The following is a 21,866-nucleotide window of genomic DNA, read 5'->3' on the forward strand; positions in this document are numbered from 1 at the left end:
GACATTTCCTCATAGTGTACATACTCATTTTTTAACCTATGACTGAAATACAGAACTTTGGAAGGGAAGCAGCAAGTGGAACTCACCAATCCCTAATGTTTTTATTGTCAAGACTTTAAATTGATTCTGAATGTCAAAACCTTTCCTTTGCAGTTTGAACACAAAATGAACTCTAGGTTCTAATGAACTCTAGTTCAAAGATGCCTAGCTGCTAGGCATCTTTGTTTCTTTTCTGCCTTTGTCCAAACAACTTTTGAGTGGTTTATACATTGTTTTCAACAGCACTTGTGTTAGCTACTGGTGTGGTCTCTAAAACTATAGTGCAAGGTTTTTTTTGGTGTTGTTTGTTTGTTTGTTTGTTTTACACTACCTGACTTTAGTGTTCAAGCCCCACTATGGGTATAGAGATAACTTAAAAATAAAATTAAAAAAAATTCTGTTGGTTTCAGGTGTACATCATAGTAATTTGATAGTTTTGTACATTGAAATGAACCCCATGATAGGTCTAGCTACCATCTGTAATAACTTGAAATTTTAACTAACACTCTTGTTTTAATTCAGGATTCGAAGATCATCCTTCAGTTCAAAAGATGAGAAAAGAGAAGACAGAACACCATATCAGTTGGTCAAGAAACTTCAGAAAAAAATTAGACAATTTGAGGAACAGTTTGAAAGGGAAAGAAATAGCAAGGTAAGTTTGTAGCATTGTCCAGGGTTTGGCAGATCTATTGGAATTGGGAGGAGGTTCTTTGGAGAGCATTAGTCCATCTCTTTTCTTAGAGAATGAAGTTGAGGTGTACAGAGAAATAGTGATCATGTAGATCTGAGATTGTATAGATCCATAGCTGCCTCATTTCCAGGCCAGTATTCTTACCAGTGCATCTTTATATTTCAATTGGCAAAAAAAGCTTGTATAATTTTTAAAGGAAATACTTAACATTGACAAATCACATTAATGCTATTCTGCTTCCTCAAAAACCACAAATAGCAAGTGGCGACAGGAGGGAGGAGGTGGTAGGGAGGGTGAAAGATATTTAATAATTAGAACATGTGAAGTGGAAAGAATCCTATACTTTGAGTCAGAAAACTTGTGTTCAAATCTGGCTTTCGTCATTTGCTAGATTTTGCTCTGAGAGAGCTTTACTTGACATCCCCTTCTATCTACTTCAAATAAGATAAGATGAAATAAGGATTGAGTGAAATTTCTGCTGTGGGGACTGTAAAGTATTATTTGAGCATACGTTAACAATTATGGTTTACCACAGAGGTTTCAGTGTTCCTTAATTTTTTAGCCCTCCTACAGTGATATTGCAGCCAATCCAAAGGTATTAAAATGGATGACAGAGCTTACCAAACTGCGGAAGCAAATTAAAGGTAGAAAATATATCATTTTTATAATATGTTTGCTTTAAACAGTACTTTTAATTCTCATTATTATAGTATTCTCATTACATGAGAATTGTATGAATTAATAATTCTATGACATTAATTAATAGAATTATATTCTATGAGAATTACGGTTATAGTTTTTGATAATTTTAAGTCTGAGATGCTGTTTGGCAAAAATAAAAATTTCCTTTTGTTCTTTTATTAGTTATGGTCAAAGTTGTAGTACTGTATTCTTCCATATGTCCCTCTGGTGTTTCTATTAGTAATATTCTTTTCAAAAGTGCCCTAGATTATATATTCATAGGTGATATTAAAAAGTTTATCTGAAAAACAGTTCAAATATTAAGCAGTTTTGGTTTTTGGTAGGTATTTCATTAAGAATTTTTGATGGGTATTTAAGACTGTCATTTGTTAATGAACTGTTTATACTACAGAGACTAAAAATTATAAGTCTTCTTTAAATAAAAACTAGGTCTGTGTTACTGGGTATTGGCCCAGTATAGCAGCTGCTAAGTTATATTTACTTTATGGGTGTTTAATCAGCATGCTTTTTAGTAATTGTTAATACTTAAAAAATTATCTGTACCAACTATGGGCTTATAATCTGGAGCATCACATTTTGGTATGTTCATTTGAATTTATTCAACAAAATTTTTACTATCATTAAGTACCGAGTACTTGTAGACATCTGAGCCTATATTGGTGGATAAGACTGTCCCTGTTGTCATTGAGTTTACATCCCTGTGGTTAAAGTAAGTTTCCTTACTCTTAGAATTTTCCCCTACAATTCTATTAAGCATTTCCTTATTTAATGCCAGTTTCCAACCATCTGTGAAAATCATTACCTTGAATGTGTTACTGATGGGTGTATTAAATTGACAAGCATTAGTCTCTTAACTGATTTTCCAATTTTCTTGCGCTGTTATTGTCTCAAAGTTCTTTCTCTGCATAGCAGCCAGAATTATCTTTTTAAAAACTCTGTTAACTATCTTTAAAGCCCTCAGTGAGCTTCCCTTTTAAGTTAGAATAAATGCCTTACAATGGAGAGAAGTAGTGATCGTGTAGATCTGAGATTATATAGATCCTTAGCTGCCTCATTTCCTTGCCTACTGTGCCCTTAGCCCATTTTATCACATTCCACTCTCATTCTCTGTTCCTTAAACATGCCATGCCTGGCTCTTGCTTCAACTGGGGAGGAATGCTCTTCCCCTAAATCTTCTAAGCTCCGTTAGCTGCTGTTTCTTCCATGTTTACCTAGGATGTCCCCTTCTCAAAAAGTCCTTCTTCAGTCCATTAAATATTGTTGCTCTTTCCTAAAGTACATTCTTTTTAGCACTGTGACACCATCCTGTGTTCTCTTCTTTATAGCACTTAGCATTTTTTGAAATTATTTTATGAATCTGGTTACTTGATTTTTGTTTTTACTTCCTTGAATATATGCTCCATGAGAACAGGGACCATGTTTCTTTGTTTACTAACGCTTACCAGAGAATCTTACTTTATGGTAAGGCTTTCTATGAATTATCATTGAAAGAATGAATGGTATAGCTTGCCTTATATAGAATTTCAGTATTTCATATAACCTTGAAATATCTGAGCCTGTGTGCTGTTAATGTTTACTTTCTTGTTATATATCTTGCTTATTACTCTTTTGCATCTTTAGCAAAATCATTATTACTGATCTGTCTGTCCTCTTGGTTCTGAAATGTAGATGCAAAACACAAAAGCTCTGATGGAGAATTTGTACCTCAGACACGCCCACGTAGTAACACTCTTCCAAAAAGCTTTGGCTCTTCTCTAGACCATGAAGATGAAGAGAATGAAGATGAATCCAGGGTCATTCAGAAGGAGAAGAAGCCATCTAAGGAAGCAACACTTGAACTTATTCTGAAAAGACTGAAAGAAAAACGTGTTGAACGGTGTCTTCCAGAAGATATCAAAGTAACTTTGAGCTATGCTTTTTGCCAGACTAGCCTTTAGAGTCCCTGAAACAAAATAATTACCCCAGTGGCATAGAGATGTGTGGGTAGTCTTATTGGCTTGAGTCTGCTCTCCCAAGTTTGTAGGTAAACAACATGTTTTTATCTGCACCCCAGAAATGGCCAGTCTTTCTGGGAGTGAGTCACAGTAGTAAAACTAAGGAGCACCTGGCTAGCTCAATTGGAGAGCTTGCGACTCTTGATCTCGGGGTTGTGAGTTCTGAGCCCACGGTGGGTGTAGAGATTACTTAGAAATAAAATCTTAAAAAAAAAAAGAAAAACTAGAATCTTGATCTGTTCATTTATATTGGAGACAGTTGGCAAGATGAATGTGTAAAGAGCCTAAACATAACTGAGCTTGACTTGGCCTTGTATCTTAATAGTTACATGTATTGAGCTCTTAGCTTTTGCCAGGCCCTGACTCATATTATTTGCATTCTGCCCCTGAGTCCCTTCAACCGTCCTATGACTTATATGGATATGATTATGTCCATTAAAATACTAAGACAATAAGGTTGTTGTGAGGATTGAGTAAATGAGTATTTTTGAAGAACCATTACTCAAAGCCCGTGCCTAACGCAGTCCTGGTCAAAGCACTTGGCAACCCAAAATACTTATCAGATGAGGTTTGTTGGGAGAATACAGAGATGGTCTCATGTGAATTTTTGTGTAGGCATTGATGAATCCTGATGCTCATTGCTGTCTTGACAACAGAGTACACCTCTTTCATGATTTAAATATTGGGAGTGTTTGTCTTCCTTGAACAGGGCTGGATTTGAAATTTTAATCATTCCCTTCCTTCAGCTTTTCTTGTTTTTCAATTTTGTGTTGGATCAACCAGCCTCCTTTCCCCTCTCTCCACCCCTTTTTCTAGAAATGATTTTGATCTGGGTTAGCTTTATTCAGATTCATTGTCCTAGGTTTAAGGTGCAGGCTTGAGGTTGAAATCACAGTGTTTTACAGTTTACCCCTGTCTATTCTCTACTGGATGTACATAATCTAAAGTTATATTTGTTATAGGAAGATATCATCCAGTGAATTTTTTTTTTTAACCTCTGTTCCATATGGTGAGAAACAAGGCAGTATTATCTGATCTTGGGAATAAGTAGGGAGTTTATTTGGTCTAGATTCAAAAGGGTATTCTGTGGAACATTGGTCCATTGGGATGTTAAAAGGTGGTCCAGTGGAACAAAGTGGGAAGTAATTTGGGATGTCCTTCCTCCTCTGTAATTTAGAGTACTAAAAGGTAGGAGGTGAGTATTGGCAGTGTAAAGAAAGTGTCACAGGAAGGGAAACAGCTCATAGATTAGAAGTCTAGGTCACACATTGGCAGTGTTGTACTTTTTCAGGATCTTTCCACTATATATACTACTGCCAGATTTTCTTAGTTGTTTAGTAGAAATACTGATTTATAGGACAAAAAGAGTTTAAGTAACTTATCCAAGGTTACTAAGCCGGTATTCATAATTTGTTCAGATAAAATATAAGTACGCCACCAAAGAGAATGGATATCTATTTACTGGGAGACCAGATTTTACAGGAGACTGAAAACTGTTGTCTGCAAATTTGTAAGAAAAGGCTGTATTCTTGTTAGCCTAGGCTGGAGTGGTGATGGGCTGCCTTTTCGCCCTAATTATTTACATTGTGGGATTGAGGAAGATAATGATGGTGCCAATGAGAGTGTTTTTTTTTTTTTTCTTTTAAATTCTAGAAAATGACAAAAGATCATTTGATAGAAGAGAAAACTTCTCTCCAAAAAAGTCTTCTTTACTATGAAAGTCAACATGGAAGGCCGGTAAATGTCTCTCTTGCTAAAGAGATTTAATATTCTACCTTAAAAAAGAGCACAAATTTCTTTTGTGGCCCACATCTTCAGAGCTGGTTTGTAGGAGCATTGTTTCCTGCATTTAGGAGATTGGCTACTTATTTAAAATAACTTCTTAAAAATTGGGAGAAAGTCATATTGCTTCATGTTTTGGACATTTAAAATTTCTGATGACTAGGTAATTTCCATTTGTCTTACTTTAGGTGACCAGAGAAGAGAGGCACATTGTGAAACCTCTCTATGAGAGATACAGACTTGTGAAACAGATGCTGACGAGAGCTAGCATCACTCCTGTTCTTGTGAGTAAAACACAGAAAGATTTCTCTAGTTCATTTTACCAAGACCAACCCTTTAAAAAATAGTATTGTGGTGGTATATTGGAGAAATACACAGCTAAGGTAGCAAGAATTGTATTTGTAAGGTGAGGTTACTGCTTTTAAAAGAATAGGCAGTTAATAATCAGTGCCTGCCTACCATCTCCCAGGCACTTGTAAAAGCATTTTATGTATGTCATTAAATGAAGATGTCATTAAATCCTGACAAGTCACAACAGGTAGCAGATGATAGCCTCATTTCACAGATGATGACACTGGGGCTAAGGAGTGATATGTCCAGGCTCATCTACCTTGTGGAATTTAAAAACAAAAACAAAACATATTTCAGACCCTGGCATAGTTTCTTTCGATTTAAATTCTTGTGTTTGAAAACATAACAGTTTTGTGATGGCTGTCATGATAATTTAATTGCACAATGGAATAAACTGATTTTTTTTAAGTTCATCTTTTTTAATGAAGAAGTATCAAAATAATGTTTATTTACATTTGTGTACATTTTTAGAGAAAAATGAAAACTAATTCTTAGGTGCAAATTAAGTGCTGTCTCCAAATTAACCAGTAGATAGTAGGACTCTAGATTTCTCTCAGGCTCAAATAGAAAACAGCATGTAGCCCGTTCTGAGTCAATTTGTAGGTATTAATTCACTGGAGGTTCGCTTAGGCATGCAAAGTCATTTTTAAATTGATAGCCACTGGGATGCCTGAGTGGCTCAGTTGTTAAGCAGCTGCCTCTTGATTTCAGCTCAAGTCATGATCTCAGGGTTAGAGGGTTAGATCTCAGGGAGTTAGAGGTGATGGTTGCACAACTTTGTGAATATACTAAAAACCACTAAATTGTACACTTTAAAGGAGTGAACTATATGGTATGTGGATTATATCTCAGTGAAGCTGTTACTTTTTAAAAAGGAGTTTAAAGGTGTCCTGAGACTAAAAAAGTTGACAGCTCTTGTTAAAAAAAAAAAATGTTCCGAATAAAATTACATGTAATACTTTTTTATTCATTGCATGAGCTCTTTTAGACTATCCAGACATAAATGATCATTTAGCATTCGTGTGCATACATAACAAGAAAACATAAGCAAAAATGAATTTACTAAGGAATTCCTAAAAAATTTTAAATGGTATGGTTAAGATTTTGAAAATGAAGTTTAGTATCTGTTCCATAGTGAATGAAGCTTTCTTTGAATGCTTTAAATAAAGCAGAAACCATGTTGATTGTTACAGGGATCTCCATCTTCCAAGCGAAGGGGTCAGATGTTACAACCAATCATAGAAGGAGAAACTGCCCATTTTTTTGAAGAAATCAAGGTAATCCTTAAGAGAAATCATTCTCTGAAAGAAAAAGTTGAGAGTCATGGCCTATTTGATTCCTATTTGGTATCTTTTTAGGAAGAAGAAGAAGATGGTGTTACCCTGTCCTCTGAGCTAACTGATATCTTGAAAACTGCTGTACAGGCACAGTCTTCATTGGAAAACTCTGAATCTGATGTTGAAGAAAATCAAGAAAAACTGGCTCTGGATCTTCGATTGTCAAGTACTCGAGCAGCTTCTATGTATGTATGCTGGTTTGTGGGTTTTTTTTTTTTTTTACATCTATTTGTATAATGAAATTTACATGCTGAGAAGTTCAGTGTTAAATAATCAAGCACTTGGAGGGAGTTAATATGTGCTCAAGAGATACACCTTTCTTAAAGGGTGTGATTTACAAATGTTGTCATTCACATTTTCTTTATTAAACATTAGTGTGTTTTAAAAATTAAAGAAACTAAAATCCGACATTTGTTTCGTAACAGAATGCTGGAACCAGCTGAGAGTTATGTTTATTCTCTATCAGCTTCTTTCCCTGATAACTGTGTATGATGGTGGTCTTCAGCCCTGGCTTCACTTTTTTTTTTTAAAGTATGATTAACATATAGTGCTATATTAGTTTCAGGTATACAGCATTGTTGATTCAACAATTCTATATATTACTCATTGCTCGCCACAATAAATGTAGTCACATACAATGTTACTACAGTATTATTGACTATATTCCCTGTGCTGTACTTTTCACCTCTGTGACTTCTTTACTTTATAACTGGAAGTTTGTGCCTCCTTATCCCTTTCACTTACTTTATTTACCTAGCCCCCCACCCAGCTCCCTCCCTCACAGCCACCCAGTGTGTTCCCTGTTTTAATGAGACTGTTTGTTTTGTTTTCTGAATTTCACATGTAAGTGAAATCATACAGATTTTTTTTCTCTCTGGCTTAAATCATTTACCACTATACCCTCTAGGTTCATCCATGTTGTTGGAAATGGCAAGATTTCATTTTTTTTTTTTTATGGCCAAGTAATATTCCATAATTGTGTGTGTGTGTATGTGACACCACATCTTCTTTATCCATTCATCTGTTGATGGACACTTGGGCTGCTTCCATATCTTGGCTGTTGTAAATAATGATGCAGTAAACATAGGGGTACATATATCTTTTCGAATTAATGTTTTTGTTTTCTTTGGGTAGATACCCAGTAGTGGAAATACTGGATCATACGGTTTTTAATTTTTTGAGCCACCTCCATATTGTTTTCCACAGTAGCCTTGGCTTCACTTTAAGGTCACCTGGGGAAACCGCCCCCCCCTCCCCCGCCCCAAATACTGATGTAGAGCCCTACCTGTAGCTATTGGTACATTTAGTTGGTCTGGGCTGCAGATTAGGCATTGGTAGATTCTAAATGCTCCCCAGCTGACTTTAGTTTGCAGCCAGGGTTTGAACCCCTGCTAAGAACCACAGTGCTCTTTCAGTAATGTTTTCTTCCCATTTAAATTTTAGGCCTGAATTACTGGAACAACTTTGGAAAGCCAGAGCTGAAAAAAAGAAACTACGCAAAACGTTACGGGAATTTGAAGAAGCATTTTATCAAAAGAATGGAAGGTTTGTTGAACATGACAAAATTAAGTCTTCTTTCTTCTTGAACTTACAGGTGCCCATATGCTAAATTAAAGGAATGTATAGGAGTAGAAATAAATTGTGCATGTAAGGATATTACCATTGAAAATAAAAGTAGAAAACATACCTTTTAGTTTGAAGGCCTGTAATCTATTAACGGCAAGAAAAAGTCAGAGGTAGAATAAGCAACATTTGATAGAATATTTCAGAGTTGTCCTAGGAGGCTTGGTTGAGTGGCAGTTACATTGTGTTTTTGAATTCTACATTCTCATCTTTTTGGAAGTGTTTTGTGAAATAAGATGTTTTCCTTTTATTTTTATTTTTAATTCTTTTTAAAGATTTATTTATTTTAGAGAGAGAGAAGGGGGAGGGGCAGAGGGAGGGAGAGAGAATCTCAAGCAGACTCCCCGCTGAGCGTGGAGCCCAACGTGGGGCTCCATCTCCCGACCCTGAGATCACGACCTGAGCTGAAATCAAGAGTCGGATGCTTAACTGACTGAGCCACCCAGGCGCCCCTGTTTTTCCTCTTAGAAAGGGTCCTATAACATGACTGGTATTCTCAGTGTGGATTCTGAAGACTGAGACTGTTGCTGCTTGGGCTGCGTGTCGGGCCATTCCCATTTCTAACATGTACTGGTGCCAATCAGCAGCGGGCTTCTAGGATACAGTATGGCATGTGCTTTTATCTAACTGAGACACAGGTGACCCAGTGGAACTCTTTTAAAAGTAACACCTTTTTTGTTTGTTTGTTTAAGGAAAATACATTCTAATTCAGATGGTGGCCAGAAATGAGCATTATCTCAGGCCTCAGAAAAGTTTTTCCATATATGTAACTGGGTAGTCTTACCAAGCCAGTAGCTATATTACAAATTCCAAATTTGAGAGTCTTCTCTATAGTTGGCAAAATGGTTCAAAAAAAATCTAAGTGTAAGAATGCATTTTCCAAGTACCTTCTAAATGTATGAAATGACTGGTTGTAACCCTCTGGCACTTAATATACACTCACAGACCTGACAGAGTCTAGCACTGCATATCTTACTAAAAGGCTTGGTTACTTCCTAGTTTTCTGCAATGACCATTGTTAAGTACAGCATTATTTAATCTGTCAATAGAGAAATTCATCAAAAATAGAAGTATTTTAGGAATGTTCCTTGGGGGTGGGGGGAACTAGTCCAGTAATCTTTTTTCTTGCAGAGGAATTTTTTATTTGAATTTACATTTGGTAACCTTGTGTCTCACATTAGGACATCTTCTGGGACTTTATTTTTCAGATGATCTCTAGAATATTACAGATTTTATTTTCTACCCTAGGAATGCCCAGAAAGAGGATCGTGTTCCAGTGCTTGAGGAGTACAAGGAGTACAAGAAAATTAAAGCCAAACTCAGGCTTCTTGAAGTTCTTATCAGCAAACAAGATTCTTCAAAATCCATATAAAAATATGCTCCTTGAAAACATCATAAAAATCAGTTGTATTCCCTGAAGCTGTCATCGTGTGTACTTGGCTGGTACTTGAGTTCATCTTGTCAGGCACTCCGAGAGTATCATTTTGTACTTGGTTGTGGTGCCACTAGAGAAAGACGGGAGGGTAGACCCTCTCTAGGGAGCGTGGTGTTCCATATTAACCACAGACTGTCCTCTCCACCTTTAGCAAACATCCAGTTTTCATCATTGTTTTGTACTACAGATACATCCTGTTAGCAAAAGACTAGTACTTTATTCTTTCAACTTCAAGAACTTTGGAGATACAAGCTTTTTGTTATCACCAACTTCATTTTTATTATTATTTTTTTTAATTACTGAAGAAAATTGAGAAGAACATCTTCACATTGAATTCTTCGGTTGCCTTTTTCTTACAGAATGACTGAAAATTGGAAAGAAAAGCCTATAAATGTGCACATATGCAACTATGTCCTGTGTTTTCTTAGAAAACCAAAATCAACTGAAATTTCAAGTCCTACTGTGGAACATATTTCTGTTTAATTTCCAAAGTGACACTTTCTCACAGGTAGTATGTTAGAAAAATTTTGCAATTCACTGGTCACACAGCTCCTGGATGAAGATAACAGAGGGTAGACCAAGAAGTGACCTTGTTTATTAGTATAGTGAAAACACACACCACACATCATACACAGAACTGAATCATATCACATGCTGCCTACGGGACATAAGTTACTGTTTGTTTCCTCAGTTACTGTTTATTAGCTGGTGATGATGTGGTTTGTCTGGATCAGATCCTGTATTTTTTCCCCCTACCCACCTCCAGATAATGTGAGAAAATAGCCATGTCTATGTAGGAACACTGATGGTGCTCAGATTTGTGTGTTCAGTCAGGTGGGCCTAAGTTGGCAAAAGAGTCATTACGCCTGAATTAAATCTTTCCTTCACAAGGGCTATACCACTGCACTTTCACGTGTACCTTCCGGGGGTTGCATCATTTTTTTTTTTTTAAATCAGCAAAATCCATAAAGAAAACATCCTCTAACAGGAGCCCTTTTCCTCAGTCACATGCTGTTTAAAGCAGTTGTGTGGTGGTATGCCCCTTGTCATATAATCTAAGCTTATCTTTTATTCTTTGGCTTTGCATGGCTTTTCTTCAAGTACTCTTCCGGTATCATTCTGCTAATGATTTTCACAGATTGGTGACTTTATTTGAGCTAAGAATATAGTCAATAACAGCATATTCTGGTCAGGCTTAATGTAAGTGTTAATTTTTTTCCTGGTGCTTTTTTGGATTGATGAGTGTCTCACTTTGTGCCCATGTTTTGCATGCATTGATTCATGCATGGTTTTCTAAACTAGCTGATATTAACAGTTCCATATAAAAATGGGACTTCTGCAACATTCTTTAATCAAGTGAGGGAAGCATGAACCTCAGACTTCTGGCACTATTACATAGTAAGCACATGAAGTAGCTTGATAATAAGTAGTGTTTCTAGGATTTCACATTTCACCTGTGTGTGCAATGCCTTTTTTGGGGGGAGGGAATGTTCATTGGTGGTGAACATGTAGTTGGGGAATAAAGCACTAAATCCAGCCCTTGTCGTGTGGTTTCCTTTTGATACGGCTAGGTTATTCATAATGTATACCTAGAAAAATGAAATTGAAAATGCCAAAAGAAGTAACACTTTGATTTGAATGCAGCATGCAGTGTGCATTTAATTTCTTTCAGTCTCCAGATGGGAGGGAGTATATCCAAACATCTAATTTAATGTGCACTGTATATTGTTTTATATGAATGTTTTATATACCACATGCAAAAATGTCCACATGCACTATTTAAATGTTTTAAATAATATATTCCTTCTTTATAATGCTAAATCTATATGAGTACCATATTTTTATAAGTCAGTGGCCTGACTGGTTTCATTTTAGAATTAACAGCTGCTTCATGGTGTTGGTTACTCACTGTTCATGTTTGGCTGCAGGTAGAGTAGATACAAGTGGCATGGCCGCACTTAACACGCTATGTGACAGTACTGTGTGTCAGAGTTGAGCCGTAGGTGGTAGAATTAGGCAGTCTGTGATAGGTTTACTTTGGTACAAGTAAAAACTGTATATCTATATACAAATAATATATAGATACATATGACCACCAATATAATTGCATTGCTGTGTCTGGCACTTCATTGTATAGACTTTTGTAATAAAAGAACTTGAATGTTCCAAGTCAATATAAATGTTTTTTGTTTTGTTTTCACTAGATATTCAAAAAGAAAAAGACCTTAAGTGTTTCCTTGCCTTAACGTTCTTAGGCTTTGTTTGAGTTACCTCAATGAGGGACCCTGTTGGGGGACAACAGGGTTGCTAAACCACTTGGCTGGCTACAGCTCTGGGGATTGGTAAGACAAGGAAAGGCCATGTTGTTGATTGCCTTGTGGGAATGTAGGGAGAAGATGCAGGAGAACAGTCAGCATTTCTTGTTGCAGTGAATTATCCTACTAAGCGAACTTGAGGTACAGTTTTCTAAGAGAAGAGGTTGGCCTCAGGGAGGCGGGTAGATGTAAAATCTATTGAGCATCAATGTGGAAGTCGAGTACTATGGTCAGATGATGGTGTTTGTGCCAAGAGAACATACGGCTCTTCTAGGAGGGCTTATGTAACCCACTAAAGAAATTAAAAGAGTTACTACTTCACACAACTTTCCAACCACCCAGACAGGGCTTTTGCAGTGCCCTCATTCCTACTTCTCATACATTAAGTTGACTTCTCATAACCCTGATACTCCTACCTTGCTCTTTGTTTTTTAAAGTATATTTTGCTTTTAGATTGGTGAGGAAACACTTTAAGGAAACTTTAAATGTGTTACTTTAGGAACTTTTTAGATGAATTTCCAGTTTGAAAATATTAGTGAAATTTCTGTAGATGATTGGGAAGTTTGTTCTTCTACATTTTAGCTTTTTCTAGGTGACCTCAAACTGGAAAGAATGGAGGTGAGATTATTTTATTTGGGGTCTTATATAATGGTTTTCCAAAATCCTAAGTATTTGTTAATTTATCTATGGCCAGAAGAAGTTAGAACTTGGTATATGATGAAAGCACCAACAGTTTTTATACTCTAGGTAACACTGAGAAAACTGACTTTACCTACTTAGTGACCTATTAAAGACCTTCCCCATGAACCATAAGCAGCATTATTTTGTACTTTATCTTCACATTGCTAGAATTTAATAAATGTCATAAAATCCTTTATGTGTAACTGCGTGTATACTCTGGATGCGTGCTGTAATACACATGGATTGTACAGTAGGTCCCATTCAGGGGCACTTAATTTCTGGAAATCTTTTGAGATCATCACTGACTGACGATAGTTTGCTGATAGGTGGTGTAGTGTTTTCAAAGTGTACCTGTAATGGGGACATGTTTAGGAAATAAATCAGTACAAGGATAAATCTTTGTTAGAAATACTCAATGATCATATCATAGGTTCTCACCTGCACGTCTCTCAAGGTTGTAGAGTTGAAATCTTTCTCATCACTCGGTTTAGTTTTAGACTGACATAGTGTAATTCTTTCTCCAGCTCCACGGCATATAAAAAGAGTCTAGAGGATAATTTAGAAGGAAGCAGAGAATGAGTAACATACCTTTGTGCATAAAGAGTCAGCAGATTATTAGTATCTATTGTTAAGTACTTGGGAGTGGGAAGATAGTATTTTAAGCTTCTAAAACATGCCTAGTGTGGCCAAGTTTGGATCTTATAATCTAAAACTGGAGAACAGTGTTTGCTGCTATGCATATCAAATATAAATGGCAGGGGCACCTGGGTGGCTCAGTCGGTTAAGCGACTGCCTTCGGCTCAGGTCATGATCCCGGAGTCCCTGGATCGAGTCCCGCATCGGGCTCCCTGCTCGACGGGGAGCCTGCTTCTCCCTCTGCCCCTCCCCCCTCTCATGTGCTCTCTCTCTCTCATTCTGTCTCAAATAAATAAATAAAATCTTTAAAAAAAAAAAAAATAAATGGCAGTTCCTATTTGGAGATGTAAGGATAAAAGCAATTGGTTCCACTCTCACCTTACATTTAAACAAATAGAGTCTTGTGCTTTCTGTTTAATTTCAAAGTTGGGTTAAAAAGATGACCATATTCAACAGAATAAGGTCTGGTTTCAGGAAAATAATGGAACTCATGGCCCCGGTCCCCATATCATGATATCCCACAGTGCCCTGGTTAGAACACATACTTACTCTCGAAATTCCTGTTGAGTGACAGGCTGGTAGTCATCTTGAATTTCTGCAGAATAATACTTTTTCTCAAGCCTCTCTTTCCACTTTTTCATCTGCTTTGCACTTTGAATCTCCTGTCAAGTCACAGGACAAGCATCGTTGGCACTCGAGCATCATGGGGTTGAAAATCTTAAACTAGTCTCTCCAGGGCTGTGGTTTTGAGCCCCACTGGAGTTTTGCCCTTCCTGGCTTTAAGATCTATGCATCAGCAGATTCATTTGAGAGGACTTGGTGTTAGAACTGTTCACCAGAGTTAGGGGTTTTTTAAATTAAAAATCATCAGCTTATTCTCGTTTCACTGCCATCTTCCCCTCTGCCTCTCCAGCTGAATTTCTTACATTCTCTGTTCTTCACTAGGCTAAAGCTGAGCTGTTCTTTTCTGTACTTCTGTTGTGTAATGAAGCAGATGTACTTCAGGTACATCTGTGGGTATTTGCCCTCCCAGCTGCTTCAAAGCCAGACCACTGCAGTCTTACCTAACAGTCCCTGGTCCCCTTTTCAGGATTACTGCATCAATATGTGCACTCCAATCTGCCCACAGACCCCAAAATAAGTTCCTCATAACAAAATTGTTGCTACGTTTGTCTCTGCTCCTAAAGAGTCCTTCCTGTGTTTTGTCCTCACTACCACCCGCTTCCCTTTTAGTGTCCAAATAACTTTTTCCCAACTTTAGAAAAAATGCACTCTTACATAATGTAGAACATAGGGACAGCACTAAAAAAAAAAAAAAAAAAAGAGGGGCGCCTGGGTGACTTGAGTCGGTTAAGCATCTGCCTTCTGCTCAGGTCATGATTCCAGGGTCCTGGGATCGAGTCCCACATTGGGCTCCTTGCTCAGTTGGGGAGCCTGCTTCTGCTTCTCCCTCTGCCAGCCACTCCCCCTGCGTGTGCTCTCTCTCTCTCAAATAAGTAAATAAATAAATATACCTTTTTAAAAAAAAAGGAGACTTTGCATCCTGATATGATCCAAAGTCTTTTTTTTTTTTTAAGATTTTATTTATTTATTTGACAGGCACAGCGAGAGAGGGAACACAAGCAGGGGAGGTGGGAGAGGGAGAAGCAGGCTTCCCGCCGAGCAGGGAGCCCAATGCGGGGCTCGATCCCAGGACCCCGGGATCATGACCTGAGCCGAAGGCAGACGCTTAACGACTGAGCCACCCAGGCGCCCCCTGAGCCACCCAGGCGCCCCAGATCCAAAGTCTTCTCAGTAAATCAGTATGATACTGCCCTGCTCCAGCAATGATTTGAAGTACCAAAGTTGATCCCTTTATGAGGATTCTGATTACTCTGCCCAGAGAGGATGGTGATGCCTAAGTTTGTACACTGTTTACCTGATAAATGTGTGCTGTTCTGGTCAGAGAAACTATCAGACGTTGTCTCCTTTTAAACCAACATAGCATAAGTAGGAAAGGATGGCTTTCAGTCTTGCTATATAGCAGTTTTATTTTGGCCACATTATAGCATTCACATTTTGACATATTCACTTACACTTTTTTTTTTTATTTGAGAGAGAGAGCACAAGAGGGGGGAGCGGGAGAGGGAGAAGCAGACTCCCTGCCGAGCAGGGAGCCCGATGCGGGACTCGATCCAGGGACTCCAGGATCATGACCTGAGCCGAAGGCAGTCGCTTAACCAACTGAGCCACCCAGGCGCCCCCACTTACACTTTTAATATGGTGTTAAGTGGTAGGCCATGCAATATTTGTAAGTGACCAGGCCTGTAATAATATGGATGTGGTAGCAGTATGGGTTAAATAGACTGCCTAGTAAACTTGACTCATCCTTCACAAAAACCCATCTCAACCATCACTACTTCTGTGAAGCCTGCCTTGACGTTCACAGGAAAGTGGCGCCTTTCCTCACAAGCAGAGTGGCAATTCTGGGGGCATTTTCTCCAAGTTTCAAGGTTCTAATCGCCTCCCCTCTTCCCTGTAGGTGATAGCTGTCACTTACTGTTGTCCCTGCATTCATTTAGTGTTCAACACTGGCTCTTCTAGTCCTCTAATACCTCAGGAAGGAATCCTCTGTAGTAAATGCCCTCTTTTTTGACTGCCTTGTGTGTTTTTGTTTTTCTGACTGGACTAACGAGTATTTGGTAGCAGGGGAACTCCAAAGAATCAGACCTTCATAGATGATGTGCTTCCACCAAGGGACATGATAACTGACTCTAAGAATATGAGACTATCACCTGGCCATTTGGGATTCCTCAGGCTACTGAACCAGCAAGCAAAGAAGTGGGTACTCAATGGACTGAGTACCAAGGGGAAGTTGGTTGCTGCTACAAAACAGGTGCAGAGAGGGCTATATTTGGAACCCAGGGAATTCTCTGGGGTATGCCTGTTTTATGTCCAAAAATAAACTTTGTAGTTTAGGGATGCCAGGTTGGTGTAGTCAGTATGAGCATGCAACTCTTGATCTCGGGGTTGTGAGTTCAGGCCCCATGTGGTGGGTAGAGTTTACTAAAAAAAAAAAACTTTGTAGTTTAAACATTAAGTTCTTAAGGAATTGTGATATCATTAGGAAAGGTCTTAACATCACCCAGAGATAGAATTATTCTTGGGACTTTGCTTCTCCCTTTTGGGGGAGAGGATAAAAGTGCCTTCATTTGTATAAAGGATAGTTCGACCTTATTGGAGGGAACCATGAAAAATAGTTAATGTCATTATATGCAAGTGTATATATGTGTATACTAAATATACACGTGTGTATATTTACATATGTATATACTAAATAGCCAAAAGGGTCACCTGGACCTACTATTTAGCTGATTTCTCTCAACTCAAAATTTACCCTTTTATGCTCTATGGCGCTAGGTCTCAGGTTTTACAAACCTCATTCCCCAGACTCTTGCTACTGGCTTGTTAGGTTCTGCCTTCGTGAAGGATGATGGGGTGAAGGATCTGGGTTTTTATCTGTCAGCATTGCTTCTGCTAATGGTAGTCCCCTCCAGGGTCTGGCTCCTGGCTGCAGCATGGCAGAGCCCGTCGGCACACCCAGAACCAGCCTCACCATACTCCCTCAGAAATAGTAACAGCAGGAATGGGATGGGGGTTACCTTAGAGGTCTGAACAATAGCTCTGTAGGCTCCTTCTCTAAGAGGAGGTTCAGATAACTTCACCTTTTGTAACCTTAGCCTTGGGAGTGGTAGCATCTTCCTAGAGTATGAGTTGCGTCAGTGTTTTTACTTTTTCTGCCTTCCAGGACCCATGTAACCAGTTCCCTGTAGTAAATTTTTTCTGTTTAAAATATATAATGTGGGGACACCTGGGTGGCTCAGTCAGTTAAGCTGCCTTCAGCTCAGGTCATGATTCCAGGGTCTGGGGATCGAGTCCCGCATCAGGCTCTCTGCTCAGCGGGAAGCCTGCTTCTCCCTCTCACACCCCCTTTGTGCTCTCTCTATCAAATAAATAAAATCTTAAAAAAGAAAAAATAATAAATAAAAAAATATATATAATGTGTACTCCATTTTCCTGATTAGGTCCTGACTGAAAGTATATATTCATATTTGATCAAGTGTATTTTGTGTCTTTAAGGCATGCTTTAATTTTCCTTATCTTGGTTTTAAATACTTTTTATTAAAAATTCTTGGGCATTTTCTATTTTGTTGCTATTAGAGAGTATTATAATTTTTAATGAACTGGTTGGTGTTTGCATATATGACATAACTATGTAAATTATTTTTTTATTATTGCTATATTGAATTCTGGTACTTGCATACCTAGGAAACATGCATACCTATTTGCATAAGGAAACTTAAGAGAATCATATGTCAAGTAAAGGTAGTTTATATCTCTTCTCTCCCAATTCTTACACTTCTAATTTATTTTTCTTACTTAATTGTTTTTGGCTGATTCCTCCAGTACATCCTTTCTTGTTCCTGACATGTCCAGTGTTTCCCTGTTAAGTAAGGTGCTAGCTTAGGCGTGAGATTAAGTATGTTTTTACCATATCAAGGAAGTGTCCATTGATTTCTGTTTTGTTTTGTTTTGTTGTCCCCCTAACATTGGATGCTGAATCTTATCAAATACCCAGCATCTGTGGAAAATGATCATGCAACTTTCCTTTTGGATCTATTAATAGAATGAATTATGTTAATTAGTTGATTACCAATTTTAAACCATCTTTCCATTCTTAGAATAAACCCTATTGAATCATGATATATTACTGTGTTCTGTTAGGTTCTGTTGCTAATATTTTATTGAGGATTTTTGATCAAAATTTGTAAGTGGTAAGTGTATGTGTGTGTGTATATATATTGTTATTTTATATGTGTGTGTATGTGTATATATATAGTGTGTGTATATGTATATATAGTCACTTTACATAATAACTATATAGCCATTTTATAAAAATAATTTGGAGGCTTTCCATTTTCTCTTTTTTTCTGGGACAGCTTAAGTAGATTGAAACTATTTGTTCCTTACAAATCTGATAAAATTCCTTTGTGAAGCCATCTGGGCCTGATTTATTTTTCAGGTAGCTCTGATGACTTTATAATATTCTACAGAGTGGATTTGTTTAGCCTTTGTAAGCTCTATTCTGGGTTCAGTTTTGGTAAATTTATTTTCAGAGAAAAATTACCCACTGCATTCAGTTTTTCAAATGTTATTTGCAAAGAGTTATACCAAAAAGTCTCTTAGTGATTTTTTCAGGTGTACAACATAATGATTTCATCTATGTATATATTGTGAAATGGTCACTATAGTAAGTGTAGTTAATAGTTAACATCCATCCCTACACAGTTATAGATTTTTTTCTTGTGATTGGAACTTTTAAGATCTACTCTCTTAGTAACTTTCAAATATACAATATGGTATTATTAATTGTAGTCATCATGCTGTACATGCATCCCCAGAACTTATTTTATAATTGGAAGTTTGTACCTTTTGACCACCTTCACCCATTTTACCAACTCCCACCCTTCCCCCTCTTGAACCACCAATCTGTTCTCTGTATTTAGGAGTTCAGTTTTTTGTTTTTTGTTGTTGTTTCTCGATTCCACATATGAGATCATACAGTATTTGTCTTTCTCTAACTTATTTCACTTAAAATAATTCTCTCAAGGTATATCCATATTGTTGCAAGTGGCAGCATTTCCTTTTTTTTTTTAAATGCTGAGGGTTTTTTTTGTTTTGTTTTGTTTTTTTTAATTTATTTGAGAGAGAGAGAGAGCACAGGAGCGGGTAGGGTCAGAGGGAGAAGCAGACTCCCTGCTGAGCAGGGAGCCTGATGTGGGACTCGATCCCGGTACTCCGGGATCATGACCTGAGCCGAAGGCAGTCGCTTAACCAACTGAGCCACCCAGGCACCCTCCCTTTTTTTTTTTTTTTTTTAAATGGCTGAGTAGTATTCCTTTGTACATATATCCATTTCTTTATCCATTCATTCATTGATGGACGCTTAGGTTATTTCCACGTCTTGGCTATTCTAAATAATGCTGCAATGAACACGGTGTGGATATCTTTTAGAATTAAGTGTTTTTATTCCCTTCAGATAAATACCCAGAAGTGGAATTACTGGTAATCACATGTTCTAGTTTTAATTTTTTGAGGAACCTCCATATTGTTTTCCACAGTGGCTGCACCAGTTTTCATTCCCACCCACAGTGCACAAGAGTTACCTTTTCTCCACATCCTTGCCAATACTTGATATCTCTTGTCTTTTTGATGACAGACATTTTGACTAGTGTGAGGTGATAGCTCATTGCGGTTTTGATTTGCATTTCCCTGATGATTAGGAATGTTGAGCACCTTTTCATGTACCTGTTGACCATCTCTATGTCTTCTTTGGACAAATGTCTATTCAGATCCTCTGCTCATTTTCCAGTTGGATTGTTTTCAGTTTGTTATTGAGTTGTATGAGTTCTTTTTATATTTTGGATATTAACTCCTTATCAGATATATAATTTGCAAATATTTTCTTCTATGCAGTAGGTTGCCTTTTCATTTTGTTAATTGTTTCCTTTGCTGCCCAGAGGCTTTTTAGCTTGCTCTAGTCCACCTTGTTTTGTTTTTGCCTTTGTGCCTTTGTTTTTGGTGTCAGATCCAAAAAATCATCACTGAGACTGATGACAAGGAACTTACTGCCTATCTTGTCTTCTAAGAGTTTTATGGTTTCGTGTCTTAACGTTCAAGTCTTTAATCCATTTTGGGCTAATTTTATTTAAATTTCATGTAAGATATTGGTCCAGTTTTGCTCTTTTGCATGTGCCTGTCTAGTTTCCCCAGCACCATTTATTGAAGAGATTGTCCCTCCCCCATTGTATAGTCTTGGCGCTTTTGTCATAAATTAATTGGTCATATATGCGAGGGTTTATTTCTGGACTCTCTATTTTATTCCATTGGTTTTTGTGTCTCTTCTTAGGCAAATACCAGAATATTTAGATTGCCAAAGCTCTGGGGGTTTTTTTGTTTTTTTTTCTTGTTTTTTAGAGAAAATGCGCAAGCAAGGGCGAGAGAGGGGCAGAGGGAGAAGGAGAGAGAGAATATTAAGGAGGCTCCACACCCAGCGCAGAGCCCGATGCAGGGCTTGATCTCACAACCCTGAGATCATGACCTGAGCGGAAATCAAGAGTCAGATGCTTAACTGACTGAGCCACCCAGGTGCTCCAAAAGCTTTGTAATATAATTTGAAATCAGGGTGTATTACGCCTCCAGCTTTCTTCTTTCTCCAGTTACTCTTCTCAAGATGGCTTTGACTATTTGAGGTCTTTGTAGTTCCATGCATATTTTAGGATTCTTCGTTCTTTTTCTGTGCAAAATGCCATTGGAATTTTGATAGGGATTGCATTCAATCTGTATATTGCTCCAGGTAGTATGAATATTTTAACAGTACTAAGGCTTCTAATCCATGAGCATGGAATATCCTTCCCTTTGTTTGTGTGTTTCAGTGGTGTTTTTTCATTATTTCTCCCATTGCAATTTCTTACTATGCAGGTTTATGCTTTCTCCCTCTTAGTCCATGTTTGTTGGCTAGTAGTTTCTTCCCACTGATCTTTTCAAAGAACCAGCCATTTTATTTATTTATACAACTTTGTATTTGCCACTCGTTAATTCTGTTTTTATCTTTCTTATTTCTGTTTTTTCTATTTATTGTTCCTTTTCTAACTTTTTGAGTTACATACAGTTTTTCAGTCTTGATTTTTATTGATAAATTTAAGGCTGTTGATTTCCCTCTGGCATTTGACCTCATCTCATAGATTCTGCTCTATAGTGTTTTTATTGTTTTTTTAATAAGAATTCTGCAATTTCATTTTGTATTTCCTATTTGATTCAAGAATTGTTTAATAGTTTTTTTTAAAGATTTTATTTATTTTTAAGTATTTATTTACTTGGAAGGAAAGAGAGAATGCAAGCTGGGGGGAGGGGCAGAGGGAGAGAATCTCAAGCAGACTCTTTACTGAATGTGGAGCCTGATGCAGGGCTCGATCTCACAACACTGAGATCATGACCTGAGCTGAAATCAAGAGTGGGATACTTAAATCGGCAAAGAAGAAGTCAAACTCTCACTCTTTGCAGATGATATGATACTTTATGTGGAAAACCCCAAAGACTCCACCCCAAAACTGCCAGAACTCATATAGGAATTCAGTAAAGTGGCAGGATATAAAATCAATGCACAGAAGTCAGTGGCATTCCTATACACCAACAACAAGACAGAAGAAAGAGAAATTAAGGAGTCGATCCCATTTACAA

The 21,866-nt window shown here is 37.5% G+C and overlaps 2 protein-coding genes across 2 annotated transcripts in view; one reads left to right on the top strand and one right to left on the bottom strand.

The window, feature by feature from the left end:
* The window catches only part of FAM13B (family with sequence similarity 13 member B), a 59,091-nt gene extending 47,600 nt beyond the window's left edge, over nt 1-11,491 (top strand). The window contains exons 14-22 of the mRNA XM_081825609.1: nt 562-691; nt 1,293-1,374; nt 3,101-3,330; nt 5,080-5,163; nt 5,397-5,492; nt 6,753-6,836; nt 6,918-7,081; nt 8,340-8,441; nt 9,768-11,491. Of these exons, the coding sequence (XP_081681735.1) occupies nt 562-691; nt 1,293-1,374; nt 3,101-3,330; nt 5,080-5,163; nt 5,397-5,492; nt 6,753-6,836; nt 6,918-7,081; nt 8,340-8,441; nt 9,768-9,891 (1,096 nt within the window). The 3' untranslated portion in view covers nt 9,892-11,491. The remainder of the gene's footprint in view (nt 1-561; nt 692-1,292; nt 1,375-3,100; nt 3,331-5,079; nt 5,164-5,396; nt 5,493-6,752; nt 6,837-6,917; nt 7,082-8,339; nt 8,442-9,767) is intronic.
* Nucleotides 11,492-13,379: 1,888 nt separating this feature from the next.
* The window catches only part of PKD2L2 (polycystin 2 like 2, transient receptor potential cation channel), a 38,837-nt gene continuing 30,350 nt past the window's right edge, over nt 13,380-21,866 (bottom strand). Inside the window, exons 13-14 of the mRNA XM_081825610.1 lie at nt 14,136-14,248; nt 13,380-13,496 (exon numbers count right to left, since the gene is read on the bottom strand). Of these exons, the coding sequence (XP_081681736.1) occupies nt 13,400-13,496; nt 14,136-14,248 (210 nt within the window). The 3' untranslated portion in view covers nt 13,380-13,399. The remainder of the gene's footprint in view (nt 13,497-14,135; nt 14,249-21,866) is intronic.

This window comes from Leptonychotes weddellii, chromosome 7, assembly GCF_054177405.1.
Source record: "Leptonychotes weddellii isolate Sample4059 chromosome 7, ASM5417740v2, whole genome shotgun sequence".
NCBI classification, from domain to species: Eukaryota; Metazoa; Chordata; class Mammalia; order Carnivora; family Phocidae; genus Leptonychotes; species Leptonychotes weddellii.